Source organism: Balaenoptera musculus, chromosome 11 (genome assembly GCF_009873245.2).
Source record: "Balaenoptera musculus isolate JJ_BM4_2016_0621 chromosome 11, mBalMus1.pri.v3, whole genome shotgun sequence".
NCBI lineage: Eukaryota > Metazoa > Chordata > Mammalia > Artiodactyla > Balaenopteridae > Balaenoptera > Balaenoptera musculus.
This window is the reverse complement of record NC_045795.1, coordinates 41,136,482-41,155,598: the sequence shown is the minus strand read 5'-3', so window position 1 is coordinate 41,155,598 and position 19,117 is coordinate 41,136,482. Positions and strand designations below refer to the sequence as shown.

General features: G+C 45.2%; 1 protein-coding gene across 1 annotated transcript; it reads right to left on the bottom strand.

Annotated features, from left to right (window-relative positions):
• Positions 1-5,182: 5,182 nt before the first annotated feature.
• Positions 5,183-18,019, bottom strand: TAP2 (transporter 2, ATP binding cassette subfamily B member). The gene is made up of 12 exons (XM_036869753.1): positions 17,838-18,019; positions 16,910-17,410; positions 16,715-16,829; positions 14,327-14,457; positions 13,877-14,082; positions 13,115-13,312; positions 12,831-12,959; positions 10,709-10,897; positions 10,398-10,571; positions 10,056-10,215; positions 6,244-6,380; positions 5,183-5,944 (listed from the first exon to the last, which is right to left on the bottom strand). The coding sequence occupies exons 2-12, from the start codon at positions 17,400-17,402 to the stop codon at positions 5,714-5,716; spliced, it is 2,163 nt and encodes a 720-aa protein (XP_036725648.1). The 5' UTR covers positions 17,403-17,410; positions 17,838-18,019; the 3' UTR covers positions 5,183-5,713.
• Positions 18,020-19,117: the final 1,098 nt, after the last annotated feature.

Sequence of the window (19,117 nt, the reverse complement as noted above, 5' to 3'; positions counted from 1 at the left end):
CGAGTATTTCATTTTTAAAATCTTTTACTATGTCATTTTGTGGTTTTCTAAATTGCAGTTTTTCAGATATTTAGGAAAGTGTATATGTTGGGATTGTCTTGATAATTTTATTTTTATACAATTCAGTTAGCTCCTCTCTTCTTTAGATAGTTCCTATTAGTTTTCTACTATAAACATCAGAAAACAAGCTTATATTCTCTCCCTTTCTCTTCCATTGTCTTTGTGTATAACTCTGTACTCTTACAAATGTTCTAAATACAACTACTTGATTTATCTGTCTTAGGGCTATCTTTTGACTCTCAGATATTAAAGACTAGGCCATCAGCAAGCTTATTCTATGTCCTTACTCATTTTTCCACTTTATCTGTAATTATTAAGAAATGTGTTTCTATTTGTCAGTTTCTTCTATAATTTGGGATACAGATATAGATATATTTTTTTGCCCATGCTGCTCAGCTTGTGGGATCTTAGTTCCCCTACCAGGGATTGAACCCCAGCCCTCAGAAGTGAAAACGGGGAGTCCTAACCACTGGACCACCAGGGAATTCCTGTGGTCTATATTTTCTTACCTATATCTGACTTTATTGCTTGGTGCAGACTGATTCAGTTATAGTATAATGTCCTGGTGACTTCTTGTTATCATTATGCATAGTTTTATTTATTTATTTTGTAATATTTATTTATTTATTTTGGCTGCACCAGGTCTTAGTTGCGGTGTACAAACTCTTAGTTGCAGCAAGCATGCAGGACCTAGTTCCCTGACCAGGAATCACACCTGGGCCCCCTGCACTGGGAGAGCAGAGTCTTACCCACTGGACCACCAGGGAAGTCCCATTATGCATATTTTTAGATGTCAATGTAACTACATGAACTATCTTCTATTAGTGTTAGCTTTACACATCGTATTACACATTTTGATTTTAACCTTTTCAAGTATTTAAGTTTTCTTTGTGACTCATGTCAAGGGCTTATAACTAGATTTTGTGATAGTATTAATCCAATCTGAGAACTTCTTTCTTTTAACTTCTAAATTTAAGCTATTTACATTTCTGTGACTACTAAGTTGTCTGGATTTGTTTCTATTATCACATATTATGCTATGTTCTTTGCTTCCTTTTTTCTCTTTTCATCACTTACATTAAACTAATTAAATATTCTAAGTAATCTCTAATTTCCCCCTACTGGCTTAGGAGTTTTAATTTTTATTAATTAAGATTTACCCCTACATTTTTAACATGACTGCCTAATTTAGCAACATCCGAAATTAATCAATATCTCTGCCCGCCTTCCAAATACAACCAAGACTTTAGAATGCTTTTACTTTATCTGCCTCACTCTCATGTTATTTCTGATTATTCCATCATGTTCTTAAATTTAATTGTCATTATTGCCAGTGATTTTTGTAGTTATAGTCATTTTTCATTCCTCAATCTGATTTACCAATATTTTAGACAGGTTTCAGTTAATGATGGTTGTGGTGGTGTGTGCGCACGTGTGTGTGTTTACTCATCTTTGCTTATTGCATCCCAATTTTTCTTTCTGGGTTCAGTATCCTTCTTCCTTAAGTGGTAACAAAAATAAAGCAAATGACAACTTCAGTACGATGCCACTTTTTATCTATAAGAGTCACAAAATCTAAAAATTTTACAACACTCTGTGTTGATGAGAATGTGCGGAAGAGATAAACTCATACACTGCTGATGGAATTCTGCATTCATACAATCTCCATGAAGGCAATTTTTCCAATATCTATCAATATTAATAATATATAAACACTTAGACTTGGTAACATCCTCTTTAGGATTTTATCCTAGTCCTATTCTCGCACATGTGTATAACAATGTCTATACAAGACATTGCTTATAATAGCAAAAGACTTCTGATAGCCTAACTACTCATCAATATAAGGAGACAGGCTAAATGAAATACGGTACGTCCATAAAATAGCATACATTAGAGCCATATATTTCTAAAGTTTAAAAAGTAAATTTCAGGACTTCCCTGGTGGTGCAGTAGTTAAGAATCCGCCTGCCAATGCAGGAGACACGGGTTCGAACCCTGGTCAGGGAAGATCCCACATGCCAAGGAGCAACTAAGCCCATGTGCCACAACTACTGAGCCTGTGCTCTAGAGCCCTCGAGCCACAACTACTGAGCCCACATGCCACAACTACTGAAGCCCGCGTGCCTAAAGTCCGTGCTCCGCAACAAAAGAAGCTACCGCAAAGAGAAGCCCGCTCACCGCAACGAAGAGTAGCCCCCGCTCGCTGCAACTAGAGAAAGCCCGCATGCTGCAACAAAGACCCAAAGCAGTCAAAAATAGATAAAATAAATATTTATTTTAAAAAAGTAAATTTCAGAACTGGGAATTTAGGGAGCTGCTATTTGTAAAAATAGGGAGCAAGAATATATACATATATATGCTTAAATATACAGTACATTGTTTCTCTGGAAGGATAAAGCTTGAAGTATGGATTGCCAAAGCAAGGGGTATTGGCAAACTGTGGGGAAGGATGGGAGTGAAGCTTTCCTCCGTAGACCATGTTGTGCTTTTTGAATTTTAAACCACATTGATTAATGTATTGCTTATTCACATGAATTGTATCTTTAAAAAAGAGAATAGTAAGAGGGTAAGTGGATACAGGCAGTATAGCGAACTCTTTTGAGGAGTTCTGTTGTAAAGTTAAGCAAAGTCCACCTTTTCCTAGCTCTGTGTCCCAGGCAAGTGACTAAATGTTTCTAAATCTCCATTCTCATTCTTAGAATTGGGATAGTAACACCTGCCACGTAGGATTATCTTAAAGATAAAGTAAGACGGTATATGGCAGGCACTTAGCACAGCAGGAGCACACAGAAGGCACTCCGTGAATGATTATCATTGATACTGAACTATTACAATTCATAAAAGTCCTTGAAACTCTAGGTTGAAGACTCAGTCTTTCCTAGGGCCAGCAGGTGGCATTGGACCCAAGTGAATGCATGCTCCTTTCACTCAGCGCCCAAAACAGAAGATTTTTGTTTTCCTTATTCCCTTCTCCTTTCCCCCCCAAATTCTGACTCCACACTTCCTTCTCCTGAACCACGACTGCCATGCAGACTACAAGTGGCTGCCCCACTCAGCTGGGGTGTAAAGTACTTTAAGTTCAATGTTATTCCCACACTGGGCAGGGCAGATGGGGCGGGAGGTTGTTTGGGGCTCCAAAGTAATCTGAGAGTTTCCTAAGGTTCCTCCTCTCCATTCATATCTCGCTTTGGAAAGAGCAGTTCATGGCTGAGCAGGAAAGGCACTGAAGGTAAGTGACAAGAAGAAGGGGAAATTAAGGGGCGGAAGTCAAATGGTGATGGGTAGTAGGAGGGGGAAATGAAAAGAACTCTGGACAAATCAGAATTACTAATGTCTGTGGTTACCAGGCAGACCACACTTGTAGGGATTTGTTGAATACTCTGTCGGGGAACATTTTTCTGTGTCCCTGAAATAAGGCGTACCTGGAAGTTTCCCTGAGATAACAAGTTTTCATGACCACTTATGATCCTAAGGTCTGCTGTATCTTCCCGTACTGCCCATCAGGATGCCTGAGTTTTCCTCCCAGCTCTGTCACTGATTAGCTGTGTGATTTCAGGCCACTTTCCCTATCTGTAAAGTAAGATTTGACAGCTATACTATTTTTAAGATGTCTTCCAAGTTTAAAGTGTTTTGAGTCAATGGGTATAATTTGTACTGAGGACGTCAAAGATTAATAGATCTTCTTCTGTGAGGACTATAGTTTCCATAAGGTTGGGAGATACAGAAATTATTATTCCTACTTTATTAATAGAAGAAGGACATTTGGTGGGGAGGGGAAGGAATCAGGCCAGACTTCTCTCTCTCCCAATGCTTATCTCACCCTCGGTGAAATTTGAGAGATAAACAGGTGTGGAGCAGTAGGACAGCAGCAGGCTGAAGCAGGGGTTTATCTGCATAAGAAGTTCCTTACTCTGGCCTCACCTCGCTCCCAACAGTTGCCAGGCAGAAAAAAAAAAAATCCAAAACAACAAAAAGTCCCAGTGAGTTCACTGCTAGCCGGGAAGGTACCTGCTATTTCTGGGAAAGTGAAAGTTTCAATTTCCTAGAATAGGAACCGTCCAATTTAAGACCCTTCCAATAACCAGTGACGTGTACAGCTTTGGATTTTCCATGATTTGTACGTGTAGGGAGGATTAAGATGGAAGACAGTAGAGGAAGGAGATTTATTCATTTACCCAACAAACATTTATTTATTGTCCACTATGAATGGAGCCCTGTGCCAGGCAGTAGATATAAAGCTTAATAAGACAGACGGCCTCCCCCGCAAGGGCTCATGGTCTAGTGGAAAGACAGAGGTCTACAGTGGGCCGTGGAGAGTTTAATAGGGACTGTGAGAGAGGTAAGCCCCAGGAGCAGAGCAACAGGAGCATGCAGAAAGGGCACTTTCTCCAGACTAAGAAGATAAAGCAAGGCTTCTTGGGAGACTTAAATCCTGAGTTGAATCTTAAAGAACTGGGGCAAATCCGGGAGCGTCTTTCACCAAATGGCAGGAAACAACATATTCAGAGGCACAAAGGCATCAGGAGGGCAGGAAGTTTGTTGTGGATAGAACTTAATCCAACAGGAAAGGGTGAGACAAATGGGCTAGAAAAACTGTCTCTGAGGAAGACCTGAGCAGAAAAAGGGGTGAAGACACAGGGAGGATTTTACAGGAGTGACATCGTCTTATGCGTCTTTTAGAAAGAAGAATGACTTTGTGAACAATGGCTGGAAGAGGTGCACCAACGGTAGGGGAACCTCTCTGAATATGAGATTATCTCACACTATGAATGAAAGTTACAACAACGAGATCAGAGAGAAGATAAGGGATTCAGAGCTGTTTGGAGCTAAAAGTGAAAGAGCTTTACTTGATCTGATTATAAAGTAGATTATGACACAAGATGCAATATAATGTATTAGTTGAGAGCGTGGACTCTGGGGTCAGGCCTGGATTCCAAGTCCAATTCCACCACTGTGCAACCTTGGGAAAGTCCTTTAATCTCTTGGAGACTCAGTATTCTCATCCATAAAATGGGGATAAAAGCTAACAATCTCAAAGGGCTGAGGATAAGGATTAAAAATGATAATACATGAAAAATGCTTAGCATAGTTCCTACTCATATTAAAACTCTGTACACAGTAACTCATCAATATTTTATTCATACTGTTAATTAGGGAACGGTGCTCTGTCCCACCATACCCTAGCTCCCCAACAAAATATCAGGTCCTGGTGGGAATGGGGAAGGACACAGAAAGGCACACTCATGAATATTTATGTCATACTGGTTAATATGTATCTCAAAGAACAATTCAAAGGCTGATAAGACAGCCAGCAAAATAGTCCCTGTGATTATCTCTGGGATGTGAAACAGTGTGTAGTTTTACTTTTCTCCTTCCTACCTGTCTCTATTGTCTACACTTCCTATACGAATGTGTGCTATTTATATAAGGAAAAAATATTTTGAAATATATTTATGATGCCACAGTACAGTACTCAGCACCAGGCAAAGCTCTATTCATCAAGGAAATAAGGTCCCTGGATACAGAGAGCAACCCCCTGCCCTCCCATGGCCCTGACAAAAGTACACATGTTCTAAATCTCCATCATCGTGCCTCCAGCTCCAAAAACAATCACCCAGGGGAACACCCCCAGGGAAAGCCAAAGCAGGAGCTACTCTGGGTCACTGAGATGGCCCTGAGAAGGCTCCAGCATCTCTGGGGTCTCAGTCCTCCTGCTCTGCTGCACCAGGAGGGAGTAGAGGTCCTGCCCCTCCATGAGCTGCACGTGCTCCTGCAGCTCCCCCTGCCTCAGCACCAGGATCTGGTCGGCGCTCAGAACCGTGTGCAGCCTGTGGGTGATCATCAGCACTGTTCGGCCCTCGTGAGCTTTCCAGTCCTGCAGCTGAAGGGGGAGAATCGTAATGCCTCAGAAAGATAAGAATGAGATGGAAGCCAAGGCCCCACTGGGCACCATCTCTAGTGACTTAGGGTAGAGAAGGCATGAAACACGAGAAGATAAGACAAAGTGGGAGGGAAAGGTCTGCACTGCCCTCCTCTCTCAGCGGGGCTGTGGCAGCTGGAGGATGGGATGGGAGCCATGGCGGCATCAGGGATGTCCCCACACCACCCCACGTATCCTCCATTCCATCCCAGCCCTAAGAAGGGTCCCACCGCCCCTGCCCCTCCCAGCCCAGTACTCACAGCCTGCTCACACTCCACGTCCAGGGCACTGGTGGCTTCATCCAGGATGAGGACCTGGGGGTCCCGCACAAGGGCCCGGGCGATGGCCAGACGTTGCTTCTGTCCCACAGCCAACTGGTTCCCTTTCTCCCCCACCTCTGAGGAAACCGAGAAATCCCTCTCCTCAGACACAGGTGACCACGACAACATCCTCCTCACAAGCACAGCTGGTATTTCCACAGCCAACATTTAGGCGGATGAGGGCCCGGGGTAGGGGACGGACCTCTAGGGCTGCCCGTGTACATAGAGCATCATCACCCTGCCCTGCTCTCCGGGAACAAAGGCTCCTGAGCTGGACAGGCAGCTATAGAACTCATGATGCTGGGGAGGGAGGTGAATGGGTTTGGCTGAAGGTACCTGTATCCCTAAAGCAATTAGAGAAAGAAGAACAAAAAACCCCAAAGTTAGCAGAAGGAAAGAAATCATAAAGTTCAGATCAGAAATAAATGAAAAAGAAATGAAGAAAGCGATAGCAAAGATCAATAAAACTAAAAGCTGGTTCTTTGAGACGATAAACAAAAGTGACAAACCATCAGCAAGACTCATCAAGAAAAAAAGGAAGAGGAGGCAAACAATAGAATTAGAAATGAAAAAGGAGACGTAACAATTGACACTGCAGAAATACAAAGGATCATGAGAGATTACTACAAGCAACTTTATGCCAATAAAATGGACAAACTGGAAGAAATGGACAAATTCTCAGAAAAGCACAACCTTCCGAGACTAAAACAGGAAGAAATAGAAAGTATCAACAGACCAATCACAAGCACTGAAATTGAAACTGTGATTAAAACTCTTCCAACAAACAGAAGCCCAGGCCCAGATGGCTTCACAGGCAAATTCTATCAAACATTTAGAGAAGAGCTAACGCCTATCCTCCTCAAACTCTTCCAAAATATAGCAGAGGGAGGAACACTCCCAAACTCATTCTACAAGGCCACCATCACCCTGATACCAAAACCAGACAAAGATGTCACAAAAAAAGAAAACTACAGGCCAATACCACTGATGAACATAGATACAAAAATCCTCAATAAAATACTAGCAAACAGAATCCAACAGCACATTAAAAGGATCATACACCATGATCAACTGGGGTTTATCCCAGGAATGCAAGGATTCTTCAATATACTCAAATCAATCATTGTGATAAACGATATTAACAAATTGAAGGAGAAAAACCATATGATCATCTAAAAAGATGCAGAAAAAGCTTTCAACAAAATTCAGCACCCATTTATGATAAAAACCCTCCAGAGAGTATGTCCACATATGACAAACCCACAGCCAACATCATTCTCAATGGTGAAAAACTGAAACCATTTCCACTAAGATCAGGAACAAGACAAGGTTGCCCACTCTCACCACTATTATTCAACATAGTTTTGGAAGTTTTAGCAACAGCAATCAGAGAAGAAAAGAAATAAAAGGAATACAAATCGGAAAAGAAGAAGTAAAACTGTCACTGTTTGTAGATGACATGATACTATGCATAGAGAATCCTAACGATGCTACCAGAAAACTACTAGAGCTAATCAATGAATCTGGTAATGTAGCAGGATATAAAATTAATGCACAGAAATCTCTTGCATTCCTATACACTAATGATGAAAAATCTGTAAGAGAAATTAAGGAAACACTCCCATTTACCATTGCAACAAAAAGAATAAAATACCTAGGAATAAACCTACCTAAGGAGACAAAAGACCTGTATGCAGAAAACTATAAGACACTGATGAAAGAAATTAAAGATGATACAAACAGATGGAGAGATATACCATGTTCTTGGATTGGAAGAATCAACATTGTGAAAATGACTATATCACCCAAAGCAATCTACAGATTCAATGCAATCCCTATCAAACTACCAATGGCATTTTTCACAGAACAAGAAAAAAAAATTGCACGATTTGTATGGAAACACAAAAGATTCCGAATAGCCAAAGCAATCTTGAGAAACAAAAACGGAGCTGAAGGAATCAGGCTCCCTGACTTCAGACTACACTACAAAGCTACAGTAATAAAGACAGTATGGTACTGGCACAAAAACAGAATATAGATCAGTGGAACAGGATAGAAAGCCCAGAGATAAACCCACGCACATGTGGTCACCTTATCTTTGATAAAGGAGGCAAGAATATACAATGGAGAAAAGACAGCCTCTTCAACAAGTGGTGCTGGGAAAACTGGACAGCTACATGTAAAAGAATGAAATTAGAACACTCCCTAACACTATACACAAAAATAAACTCAAAATGGATTAAAGACCTAAATGTAAGGCCAGACACTATAAAACTCTTAGAGGAAAACATAGGCAGAACACTCTATGACATAAATCACAGCAAGATCCTTTTTGACCCACCTCCCAGAAAAAGGGAAATAAAAACAAAAATAAACAAATGGGACCTAATGAAACTTAAAAAAGCTTTTGCACAGCAAAGGAAACCATAAACAAGGCCAAAAGACAACCCTCAGAATGGGAGAAAATATATGCAAATGAAGCAACTGACAAAGGATTAATCTCCAAAATTTACAAGCAGCTCAGGCAGCTCATTATCAAAAAAACAAACAACCCAATCCAAAAATGGGCAAAAGACCTAAATAGACATTTCTCCAAAGATATACAGATTGCCAACAAACACATGAAAGGATGCTCAACATCACTAATCATTAGAGAAATGCAAGTCAAAACTACAATGAGGTATCACCTCACGCCAGTCAGAATGGCCATCATCAAAAAATCTACAAACAGTAAATGCTGGAGAGGGTGTGGAGAAAAGGGAACCCTCTTGCACTGTTGGTGGGAATGTAAATTGATACAGCCACTATGGAGAACAGGATGGAGGTTCTTTAAAAAACTAAAAATAGAACTACCATATGACCCAGCAATCCCACTACTGGGCATATACCCAGAGAAAACCATAATTCAGAAAGAGTCATTCCTTAGAGGAGCCTCCTAAAACCAAAATCTTCCAAACTCCATGTGCAGATTCAAAGATTTATGAAGTCTTACAACTAAACATGCACCCACACAGTCTAACGGACTTGTCCTTAGATCTCATAATGTGTTCCTGAAATAAATTCCCATGCCAACTGGAGTATTAAAATAAAGTGCTTTGGATGGAGAAAAAAAAAAAAAGAGTCATGTACCACACTGTTCATTGCAGCTCTCTTTACAATAGCCAGGACATGGAAGCAACCTAAGTGTCCATCGACAGATGAATGGGTAAAGAAGATGTGGCACATATATACAATGGAATATCACTCAGCCATAAAAAGAAATGAAATTGATTTATTTGTAGTGAGGTGGATGGACCTAGAGTCTGTCATACAGAGTGAAGTAAGTCAGAAAGAGAAAAACAAATACCGTATGCTAACACATGTATATGGAATCTAAAAAAAAAGGTTCTGAAGAATCTAGGGGCAGGACAGGAATAAAGACACAGATGTAGAGAACGGACTTGAGGACACGGGGAGGGGGAAGGGTAAGCTGGGACGAAGTGAGAGAGTGGCATGGACATATATACACTACTAAATGTAAAACAGATAGCTAGTGGGAAGCAGCCGCATAGCACAGGGAGATCAGCTCTATGCTTTGTGTCCACCTAGAGTGGTGGGATAGGGAGGGTGGGAGGGACAACGCAAGAGGGAGGGGATATGGGGATACATGTATACGTATAGCTGATTCACTTTGTTACAAAGGAGAAACCAACACACCATTGTAAAGCAATTGTACTCCAATAAAGATGTTTAAAAAAAAAAAAAGAAGGTACCTGTATCGAGTCCGTGCTTCATTTCCTTTATGAACTCCTCCACTCTGGCCGCCCGTGCAGCAGCCAGCACCTTCTCATCACTGCAGCCCTTCAGCCCATAAGTGATGTTGTCCCTCACCGAACCCGAGAACAGCACAGGCTCCTGCCCGACCAAAACCACCTGGGCAGAGGTGACAGGAGCAGAGGACCATGTGGAAACCCCCATGGCAGGGACCCTTCTTTCCTCCCCGCCTACCTACCTCACAATGGACCCCTTATGTTTCTTCCCCCATCTCCACCCCCTGCTCTCTGCACATCCTTCTTCCCTCCAATCTGCGATCCCTCTCCTTCCTCCCCACCCACCTGTTGGTGTAGGTAGCGGTGCTCATACTGGGAGATGGGCTTCCCGTCCAGCAGCACCTGCCCCTCGGTGGGCTGGTACAGATTCTGCAGCAGGGCAGCTACTGTGCTCTTTCCAGATCCATTGGGCCCCACCAGTGCGGTCATCTGCCCAGGATGCAGGGTGAATGTCAGACCCTAGAAAAGCCAGGAAAGAGTTAGGGGCCTGCCTCTTTGCCCTCCCTCTCCTCTTCTTTCTATCAGAGGAAGATAAGCTTCTCATCACTCAGGGCGTGAGGGGCCCAGATTCCCTCCCTGGGGTCTCCGTTGGGCACCTTGAGCACAGGCTGGTCAGGGCGACTGGAATACACAAAGGAGACGTTTTGGAATTTCACCAGGGCCTGCAGAGTGGGCGGGGCCAGTGTCCCAGCTGGAGGCAGATTTGGCTTTCGGTCCAGGTAGCAGAACACCTTCTCTGCAGCCCCCACGTTGCTCAGCATGTCCCCAAACATGTACACCAGGGTCTGCAAAACAGGAAGGCAGGGGTCAGCCAAGCAAAGGAAGCTCCACCAGGAACCAACTTCCCAACTCCTCACACACTCCCTGCCACACTCCACCCCAGCCATGCTTCTCCCCTCATCCAAAAAAGATTCCCTACCTTTTTTTTATATATCTATATATACATACATATATATATATATATATATATATGTTTGTTTATTTATTTATTTATTTATTCTTGGCTGCGTTGGGTCTTTGTTGCTGCACGCGGGCTTTCTCTAGTTGCCGTGAGCGGGGGCTACTCTTCGTTGCAGTGCACGGGCTTCTCACTGCGGTGGCTTCTCTTGTTTCAGAGCATGGGCTCTAGGCACGCAGGCTCAGTAGTTGTGGCTCGTGGGCTCCAGAGCGCAGGCTCAGTAGTTGTGGCACATGGGCTTAGTTGCTCCATGGCATGTGCGATCTTTCCGGACCAGAGATCAAACCCGTGTCCCCTGCCTTGGCAGGCAGATTCTTAACTGCTGCACCACCAGGGAAGTCCCGATTCCCCACTGTTAATGTGCGATTTTTTTTTTTTTTTTTTTTTTTTTTTGGCCGTGCCACAGGGCATGTGGGATCCTGTTTCCCCAACCAGGGATCAAACCCGTGCCCCCTGCAGTGGAAGCATGGAGTACTAACCACTGGACTGCCAGGGAAGTCTCCCTAATGTGTAATTTGCTTGAATTTCAAAGGGGCACCAATACCCCATTATTCCAATTTGCCAGGTAAAGGATGGAGATCATAGTCCTTCCATCCCCAGACCTTTCCAGTTACTCATACACAGTTCTGTCTGGCCCAATTACACAGGGAACTCCTCAAAAGCAGGTGCTGTGCCCACCTCCTCTTTGCAGATGCCAGACTGCTTTGCACAGCTCTCCACCCATAAAAGATGTTTAATCAGTGTCTACGAAACTTATAAAATAAAGCCCAAGATGCAGTAACTAATTATTTTTGAAAACTGGTAAATATAGAGAAGGAACTAAACACTTACTCTGCCTTTCCTAATCAAACTGTACCACTTGGCAACCAAACAGTAGATGAGGAGACATCTCCCTTGAGACATACATCTGGCTAATAAATGAAGGAATGGTGGAGTGTCACCATTTTGCCACCCCAAATGATTTAATGGATCTGGGCACTAAGCTTTACTGGTTGCTGCCACCACAGATGTATATGAGAGAGAGAAAGAGATCAGTGTAATATATACCTCTATGAGAAATGTGAAAATCTGATCACTGACTTGCATTTGCTGAAGTTGTTGTTAATTCTTTTGGTGTGGTCATGGCTTTGTGGTTACATGTATTTTAATGTTTACATTTAGCGATACGTATTTACAGATGAAACCATATCTTGGATTTGCTTCAAAATAATATGGGGGGAGGGAAGTGGGTGGGGTTACAGATTAAATAAGATTGGCCATGAATTGGTAATTGTTAAAACAGATGCTGGGGGATAAACAACAAGGTCCTACTGTATAGCAGAGAGGACTATATTCAATATCCTATGATATATACACACTACTATATATAAAACAGATAACTAATAAGGACCTACTGTGTAGCACAGGGAACTCTACTCAATACTCTGTAAAGACCTACATGGGAAAAGAATCTAAAAAAGAGTGGATATATGTATAACTGATTCACTTTGCTGTACACCTGAAACTAACACAACACTGTGAATCAACTATACCCCAATATAAAACAAAAATTTTAAATAAAATAAAGAAAGAAAAAGTTAAAAAAAAAAACCAGATGCTGGGTACATGGGGGTTCACATTATAGTTTTTTTCTCTTTTTTTGCCCATGTTTGAAATTCCCCATCACAATGAGTTGGGGTTATTTCAGTTTGGTTTTTTTTTTAAGGGGAACAAATAGAAGCCAAAGCGGGAAAAGAGAGCGTGCACAGCTCCTGACTCACTTGCATGTGGTCGCCCACGTCCTCCCGGTAGAGCAGAAAGGAGAGCAGCCCGCCCCGGGTGAGGTCCCCAGCCAGGATCTGCTGCAGCCCACGTCTCAGCAACAGCACCTGCATTGCCAAGTGCAGCATCTGGAGGGAGAAGGAAAGGGAGCCTGAGAATCTTCCATTCTTTGGCCTCCCTGCCCCTATGACACTGAGTGAACCCCGGACCAGCTGTAGGAAGAGGACCATCACTTTCCCTGCCCCCTCCCTGGGCCCTTCTTCCAGCCACTCAGCCTTCTCACCCTCCTTAAGAGCACGTAGACGGCCCATTCCAGATCTCGTCGCCACCACAGCTGCCGGCATCGGTCAAGAGCCTCCTTATAGCGACGGACCTCTTGCTCCTCCGCCCCAAAACTGCGCACAGTCTGCAGCCCTCCAACTGCCTCACGTACCACCTGTCCTGCTTTCGCCACAGCATCCTGGATCTCCTGAAGGACTGCCTGGAAAAGTGGGGCAGGAGATGGGAGGGGCTGATTCGGCAAAAGACAGCCGACCCCCACGTCTCATTCCAGCCCTTGGAACGCTCTCTTCACGCTAAGTGAAGTAAGTCAGACAGAGAAAGACAAATATTATATGATATCATTAACATGTGGAATCTAAAAAAATAATACAAATGAATCTATATACAAACAGAAACAGACTCACAGATGTAGAAAACAAACTTATGGTTACCAAAGGTGGGGGAAGGGGGGAGTGGATAAATTAAGAGTTTGAGATGAACAGATAGAAACTACTAACACAAAATAGATAAGCAACAAGGATTTACTGTATAGCACAGGGAACTACATTCAACATCTTTTAATAACCTATAATGGAAAATAACCTGAAAATATCTCTCTCTCTCTCTCTCTCTCTCTCTCTCTCTTCCCACCCCCCCTCTCTGTCACACACACACACAAAGTCCCAGAGGGTCATGGACCTTCTGAAGCCTCTAAGGGCCTGGAGGAGAAGGCCTCTAGGAGAATTTTCTTCTTCCGTGGGGATTCCCTACCATCCACACGTACCTGATGGCGAACACTGTACATCTTTTCAGCCGCTATCACTAGAGGCACCTCAAGCAGAGAAAGGAGGGTGAGTCGAGGTGACAGGTTGAGCATGAAGCTGTAAAGTCCCAGCACTTTCACCAGGCTTCGAGACAGCACGTTGGCATTAAGAGGAAGCCAATCACTCATCAGTTTGGTATCCGAGCTCAGCCGGGAATTCAGCTCCCCTGGGCAGGACAAAGCAGGTGAGGAAACCACGTGTTGTAATGCAGAACCCCCAGAAACTCCCTCCTGAGCTCTCAATCTCACACAGCCCTCCCTCTGTGCAGACAGACAGGTGGAGACCGCCTCTCTACATGGTCCCCAAAGAGAGAAAAACAGCTCCAGGCCTTGGCACCAGGGATGCAGGGGGAGGGCACTGGAGGGGAAAGGAAGTCCTGGGGGACCCCAGACCTGGACTCCAGGCCCTACCTGTCTTAGTCTCCTGGAAGAAAGCAAGGTCCTGGCACAGGAGGGAGGAGAAAAGCAGCTCCCGGATCCGTAGGTTGATTCTGGACATGATGTAGGTGAAGGTGCTTCCTCGGCAGCCTGCGGACAGTGAGCTGCGGGGAAGGAGGGCGGCGGAGGATGAAGAGAAGAGATGCAGAGAAGGACGGAGGGAGGGAGAGAAGCAGAGGAGAAAGCATGGAAAGAAAAGAAATACAAAGTTGGGGGCAGTACATCATGAGAGCAGAAGAGAAACAAATAAGAGAGAGGGAGACACAAGGGGCAGGAATCAACAGACGAAGAGAAAAGAGGACACAGTGAGCCAGCTGTGGGAACCACATCATAACACGGACAGATTCACCAGCATCACTAGTTCATTCTGTGCTAGACAGGAGGGAACAGTACAACAGAAATGGAAAGATGCTGTGAAGGGAAAGAGCCTATGGCTTGCTTCTGACCTGGTCTCCCTCAGGGCCATCCCTCCAGCTTTCCCCCTGGTCTTGGTCTCCTTCCTCCCCACCCCCGGCGTCCTTCTTCCTACTTCCAGATATTGATACTTTCTTGTGGGAACTGCAGCAATGGACTCCCTGCCCTCCCATCTCCAAAGCCCTGGGATCCTGCTGTTCTCCCCTCTCCACTGTCCTTGGGATTGGAGAATTCCTCTTAGACCAAGTGAATTTTTACAGTCAAACTCAAAGGAAAAATGTGAAAGCACACAAGCAGGAACTGTACAAAATATGGGTTTCTAATACAAATCTAATTACCATGTTTAGAGGGCTGTCGGCATACTCAGACATGAAATGGTGAGGGTTTGGACTTTGGTGATCACAGTGAGAATGGAGAGAAAGGAGCCACAGGAGCACGTTTTGAGTGTGGAAAATGCCAGAACATGAGAAAGGCAGCGACGATGCTGGTGCTTGGAGCTGAGGATACTGATGGTTTCATGAATGGGAATAAGAAGAGGGAGGCATTTTCAAGGAGACCAGGAGGGAGTGGGATGCACTTGGAGCTCTGGGTGCATGGAGTCTGAGGTGACAGGGCGTCAGCCAATGGGAACGTCAAGGAGGCCTCTGGATTACAAGACTGGAGCTGGATGTGGGAATGTGGATGTGGGAATGTCCTGCAGACGTGAGCTGCATTAGCTCAACAGGAAAAATGTTCTTAAAGATCAAAGAACTGAGTCCTGAGAAAAGTCCATAATTAAGGATCCAGAGGAGGACGGTTCTCCAGAAGAGGGAGAGTGGACTGGAAAGTAGAAAGGGAGTTCATAAAAGCTACCTGAAGAACAAGATCAATCATAAGAGACTGTTCTGGGACTTCCCTGGTGGTCCAGTGGTTAAGACTCCGAGCTCTCAGTGCAGGGGGCCCAGGTTCGATCCCTCGTCAGGAAACTAGATCCCGCATGCTGCAGCTGAGAGACCATATGCCAGAACTAAGACCCAGCACAGACAAATAAATAAAATACATAAGTAAATAATTTTTTTTAAAAAAAGAGATTGTTCTGATGCCAGATGCTACAGACACATAGAGAACTGAGGGCTGATTTTTTTTTTTAAAGCAGCAGCTTGATCAATAAGAAGTTCACTTTTAAGTAGTTAGTTTCAGCAAAGAGTAGTAAGTATGAAATAATGAAGAACTGGTTTTTGAGGGATTCTAAATGAAGTATGACCATAGCAAAGAAGCAGGATCAAGCAGCCGGCTGGTATTTGGGGAAGGCTAGTGAGGTACTCGCACGACCCTGAGAATGAGCACCTCCTTAAATTTTGCAGCCTAGGTACCTGACTCACCTCATCCTAGCCCCAGCCCTATCAAGCAGTTAGGTAATTAGTTAGTTAGTTTGTAGACAGCGGACTCCTGGCTACGTCTTAAAACAGAAGGAAAAGTAAATGAAGTGGAAAAGAGTAAAGATGCTGGAAAGAAAGGTGACAAGCCTCAGAGTAAGATCTTCCAGGATAGACAAGATGACTTAAGGACGAAGAGTCAGGAGGAAGAAACGTGCCCACCCTGACAACAGGATAACTGTGGAAACAAACACAGGGTGGGAGATTGGGGACACAAAAGAGAAATGGAACTTCATGGAGATAAAAATGTTGAGAGGTAACTGAGAGACATTCCATTCGACACATAAACACCTTTTGTACTACATTCACTCCTATCTGTAACTATAATAAGTAATATAAACTTTGAAGATGTTGGAGCCACGTGGTGAACGGAGGAATAAATGAATGGATGCATGACACAGAATGGTGAATAAACAAATACAGATTTTTAGTTTAAGTATTTTGTGCTTTGGGCACAAGAGGGTCTGAAAACAGAGTTAGGAAAGTGAGGGTCCCTGTAAAAATTGGGGGCTAGCAAATCTCCATCACCTACCTCCCAACGGAGAAGAGACACATGAAAAAGATGGCGCTGGCAAAGGCATCAGGATCAAAATCACCTCCCAGGATGTCAATCACACGACCGGAATAGTAAGGGATTAATGTCTCACCTGCGTGAGGACAACAGTGAATGTGCTGGCGCCCAGGGCCTTTTCCCACCTCCAAGTCACAGCGCCTTCTCCCGACTCACCCAACACGGCAACAGCGAGGAAGAAGAAGGCCACACCCAGGAAAGGCAGGTCTGGCCAGGAGAGCTTCAGCAACCTCCACATCAAGGCTCTGTTGTTCTTCTGGCCCTGCTCCCTCTCCGGGGCTCCTGGAGGGCTCAGCACAGCCCACACGCCCCAGCTCAGCCCGGCCGCCCCGTACCCCAGCAGCAGCCAGCTCCAAGGGGCTGAAGCCGCCCTGGCTGGGGGAGCACTCAAGGTCCCTGGGACCAGGGCCCTCAGGGAGAGAAACAGAGGGGTCACCAGGCAGAGGGGGGGCAGCAGTGCTCCCACAAACCCCAGCAGCCCTCCCAGCCTCAGCAGCCACCAGAGCCCTCCCAGTCGCAAGGTGCCCTCTAGCCACAGGCCTGGAAGCCCGCGGGGAAGCAGAGCCCCCAGGCTCGCCTGCAGCAGCCAGAGTAACGCCGAGTCGGCCAGCAGCAGGAAGGCCCAGGGTCTCAGGTCAGGGAGCCGCATGGCGAGATCTAGGGGTAGAAGGTGAGACACGACAGAGGTGAGTCCCAATCCTTGTCCCCACTCCTCCCCACTCGCACTCCGTCGAACGCGTCCACGGGCTTCCCATTTTATTTACCCAGTGCTACCCTGAAAGATGCCTGAAAGGTGCTTGGTCCTCATCAGTATCGCCCTCCTAGGACCCCAGGCATTCGGCCTGACAGAGGGAGCTGGGAAGCCGGACCATCTGCAGCCTCATCCTCTAAAACAAAGACCCGTGACCCCCTCCCCCCACCCCGACCCCGCCAGCCGCCGCCGCCGAGTTCCAAAGGGCCAGGCGGTCCCGCCCCGCTCCCTTGCTCTCGGGGTCCAGAAGGGCAGGAAGCCTGGGGCGCGGAGTGGCTGGTGGGTGGGCTGCGTCCCTGTTAGCACTCCAGGTTCCCACGCGCACCAACTCACCGGAGGGGGCTTCTGGGCTGCAGCTCAGGGGTCTTTCCTTTACGTGCCGGGGGCCAAGCTCTGAAGTCCCCTCGCGCCGCCTCCGCTTCGTTTCCCCTCTGTCGGCGGGCGAGGATCCCCGAGCCAGGGCGGCCGGGCTCCCTCGGCTTTCGCTTTCGCTTCCGCAGCCGGTGCCCGGTTGTGGGCCCGGCGGCCAGCAGGGGGCGCGCGACACCTGCAGCCCGCGGAACAGACCCCCGAGTCCTGCTCCACGTGCCAGGCTCCGGTTAGTCTCCACCCTCAGCAACAGTTACTCTGTCATAGGAAGCTACTGCAGTTTTTTAAATTGCCACTAAGTAAAATAAAGCTGTTTCGAGGATTGGGATGCTTTGTAATTGGAGAACCGCTGGATTTTCATACCTCAGCTCTGAACCTATTTTGAGAACTGCCCTCTTTCCCAATCCAAGTTCCAGTTGTAGGATATTGGGGTTTAAAACAACAACAACAAACAAAACACACACACACACATGAAACAGAGCCAGAGTCCAAGCGAGAAACACACAGGACTTCTTCTATACAGAAGGCCCAGCTACTCTCACCAGGACCTAAGTGAGTTTCCACTTACAGATTCTGAGCTGAGAAGGCCCCCACTGCACATCTTCATCTGCCTTTCTCAACACAGCTCCTGAGCAGAGAAAGTGTTCAGACGCCTCTAGGTTTGTGCTTCAGATTATGGTGGAACCACCTTCCTCATATGAGGGAAGTGGACTTTGTTTCTTAGTCTATTTTAACACTGATTAGCACAGTAATCAGGTTTCTATAGGTCCTGCCAGACCCAGAGCCCATCTATGGGACAGGCAGATTGGTTTATTCCAGAAATAACTCTTCTGGCTGAAACCACCTTCCAGACTCAACATATTCCCCAAGGGAGGGCCACGTGGATTCCAATGCACCCTTTTGAAATGTTATTGGCACGACTACCATGAGTCACTTCAAATTTAGATTTGAAGTTAGGGGATTACTATAACTTCTCCAACCCCTTCCATTCTGGGATTTTAAGGATCTCTCTCTAATGAAAAAGCTCCACGTTCAGCTGCTTCCTACTTACAAGCTCTTCCTTTGACGAACTCTCCTTGGAGAGGTGACAGTGTCCTGCTCCTTCCTGAAGTCCCAGCGTGATTCAGAAAATCTCATTCTGTCTCATCTTTCTAACCTGGTTACCTTTTCCTCATATTTCCAACTTCAGCGAGTCCTCCTTATCTCCTCTTCCACTTCAATCACAGTCTTGTCATCTTGCAATG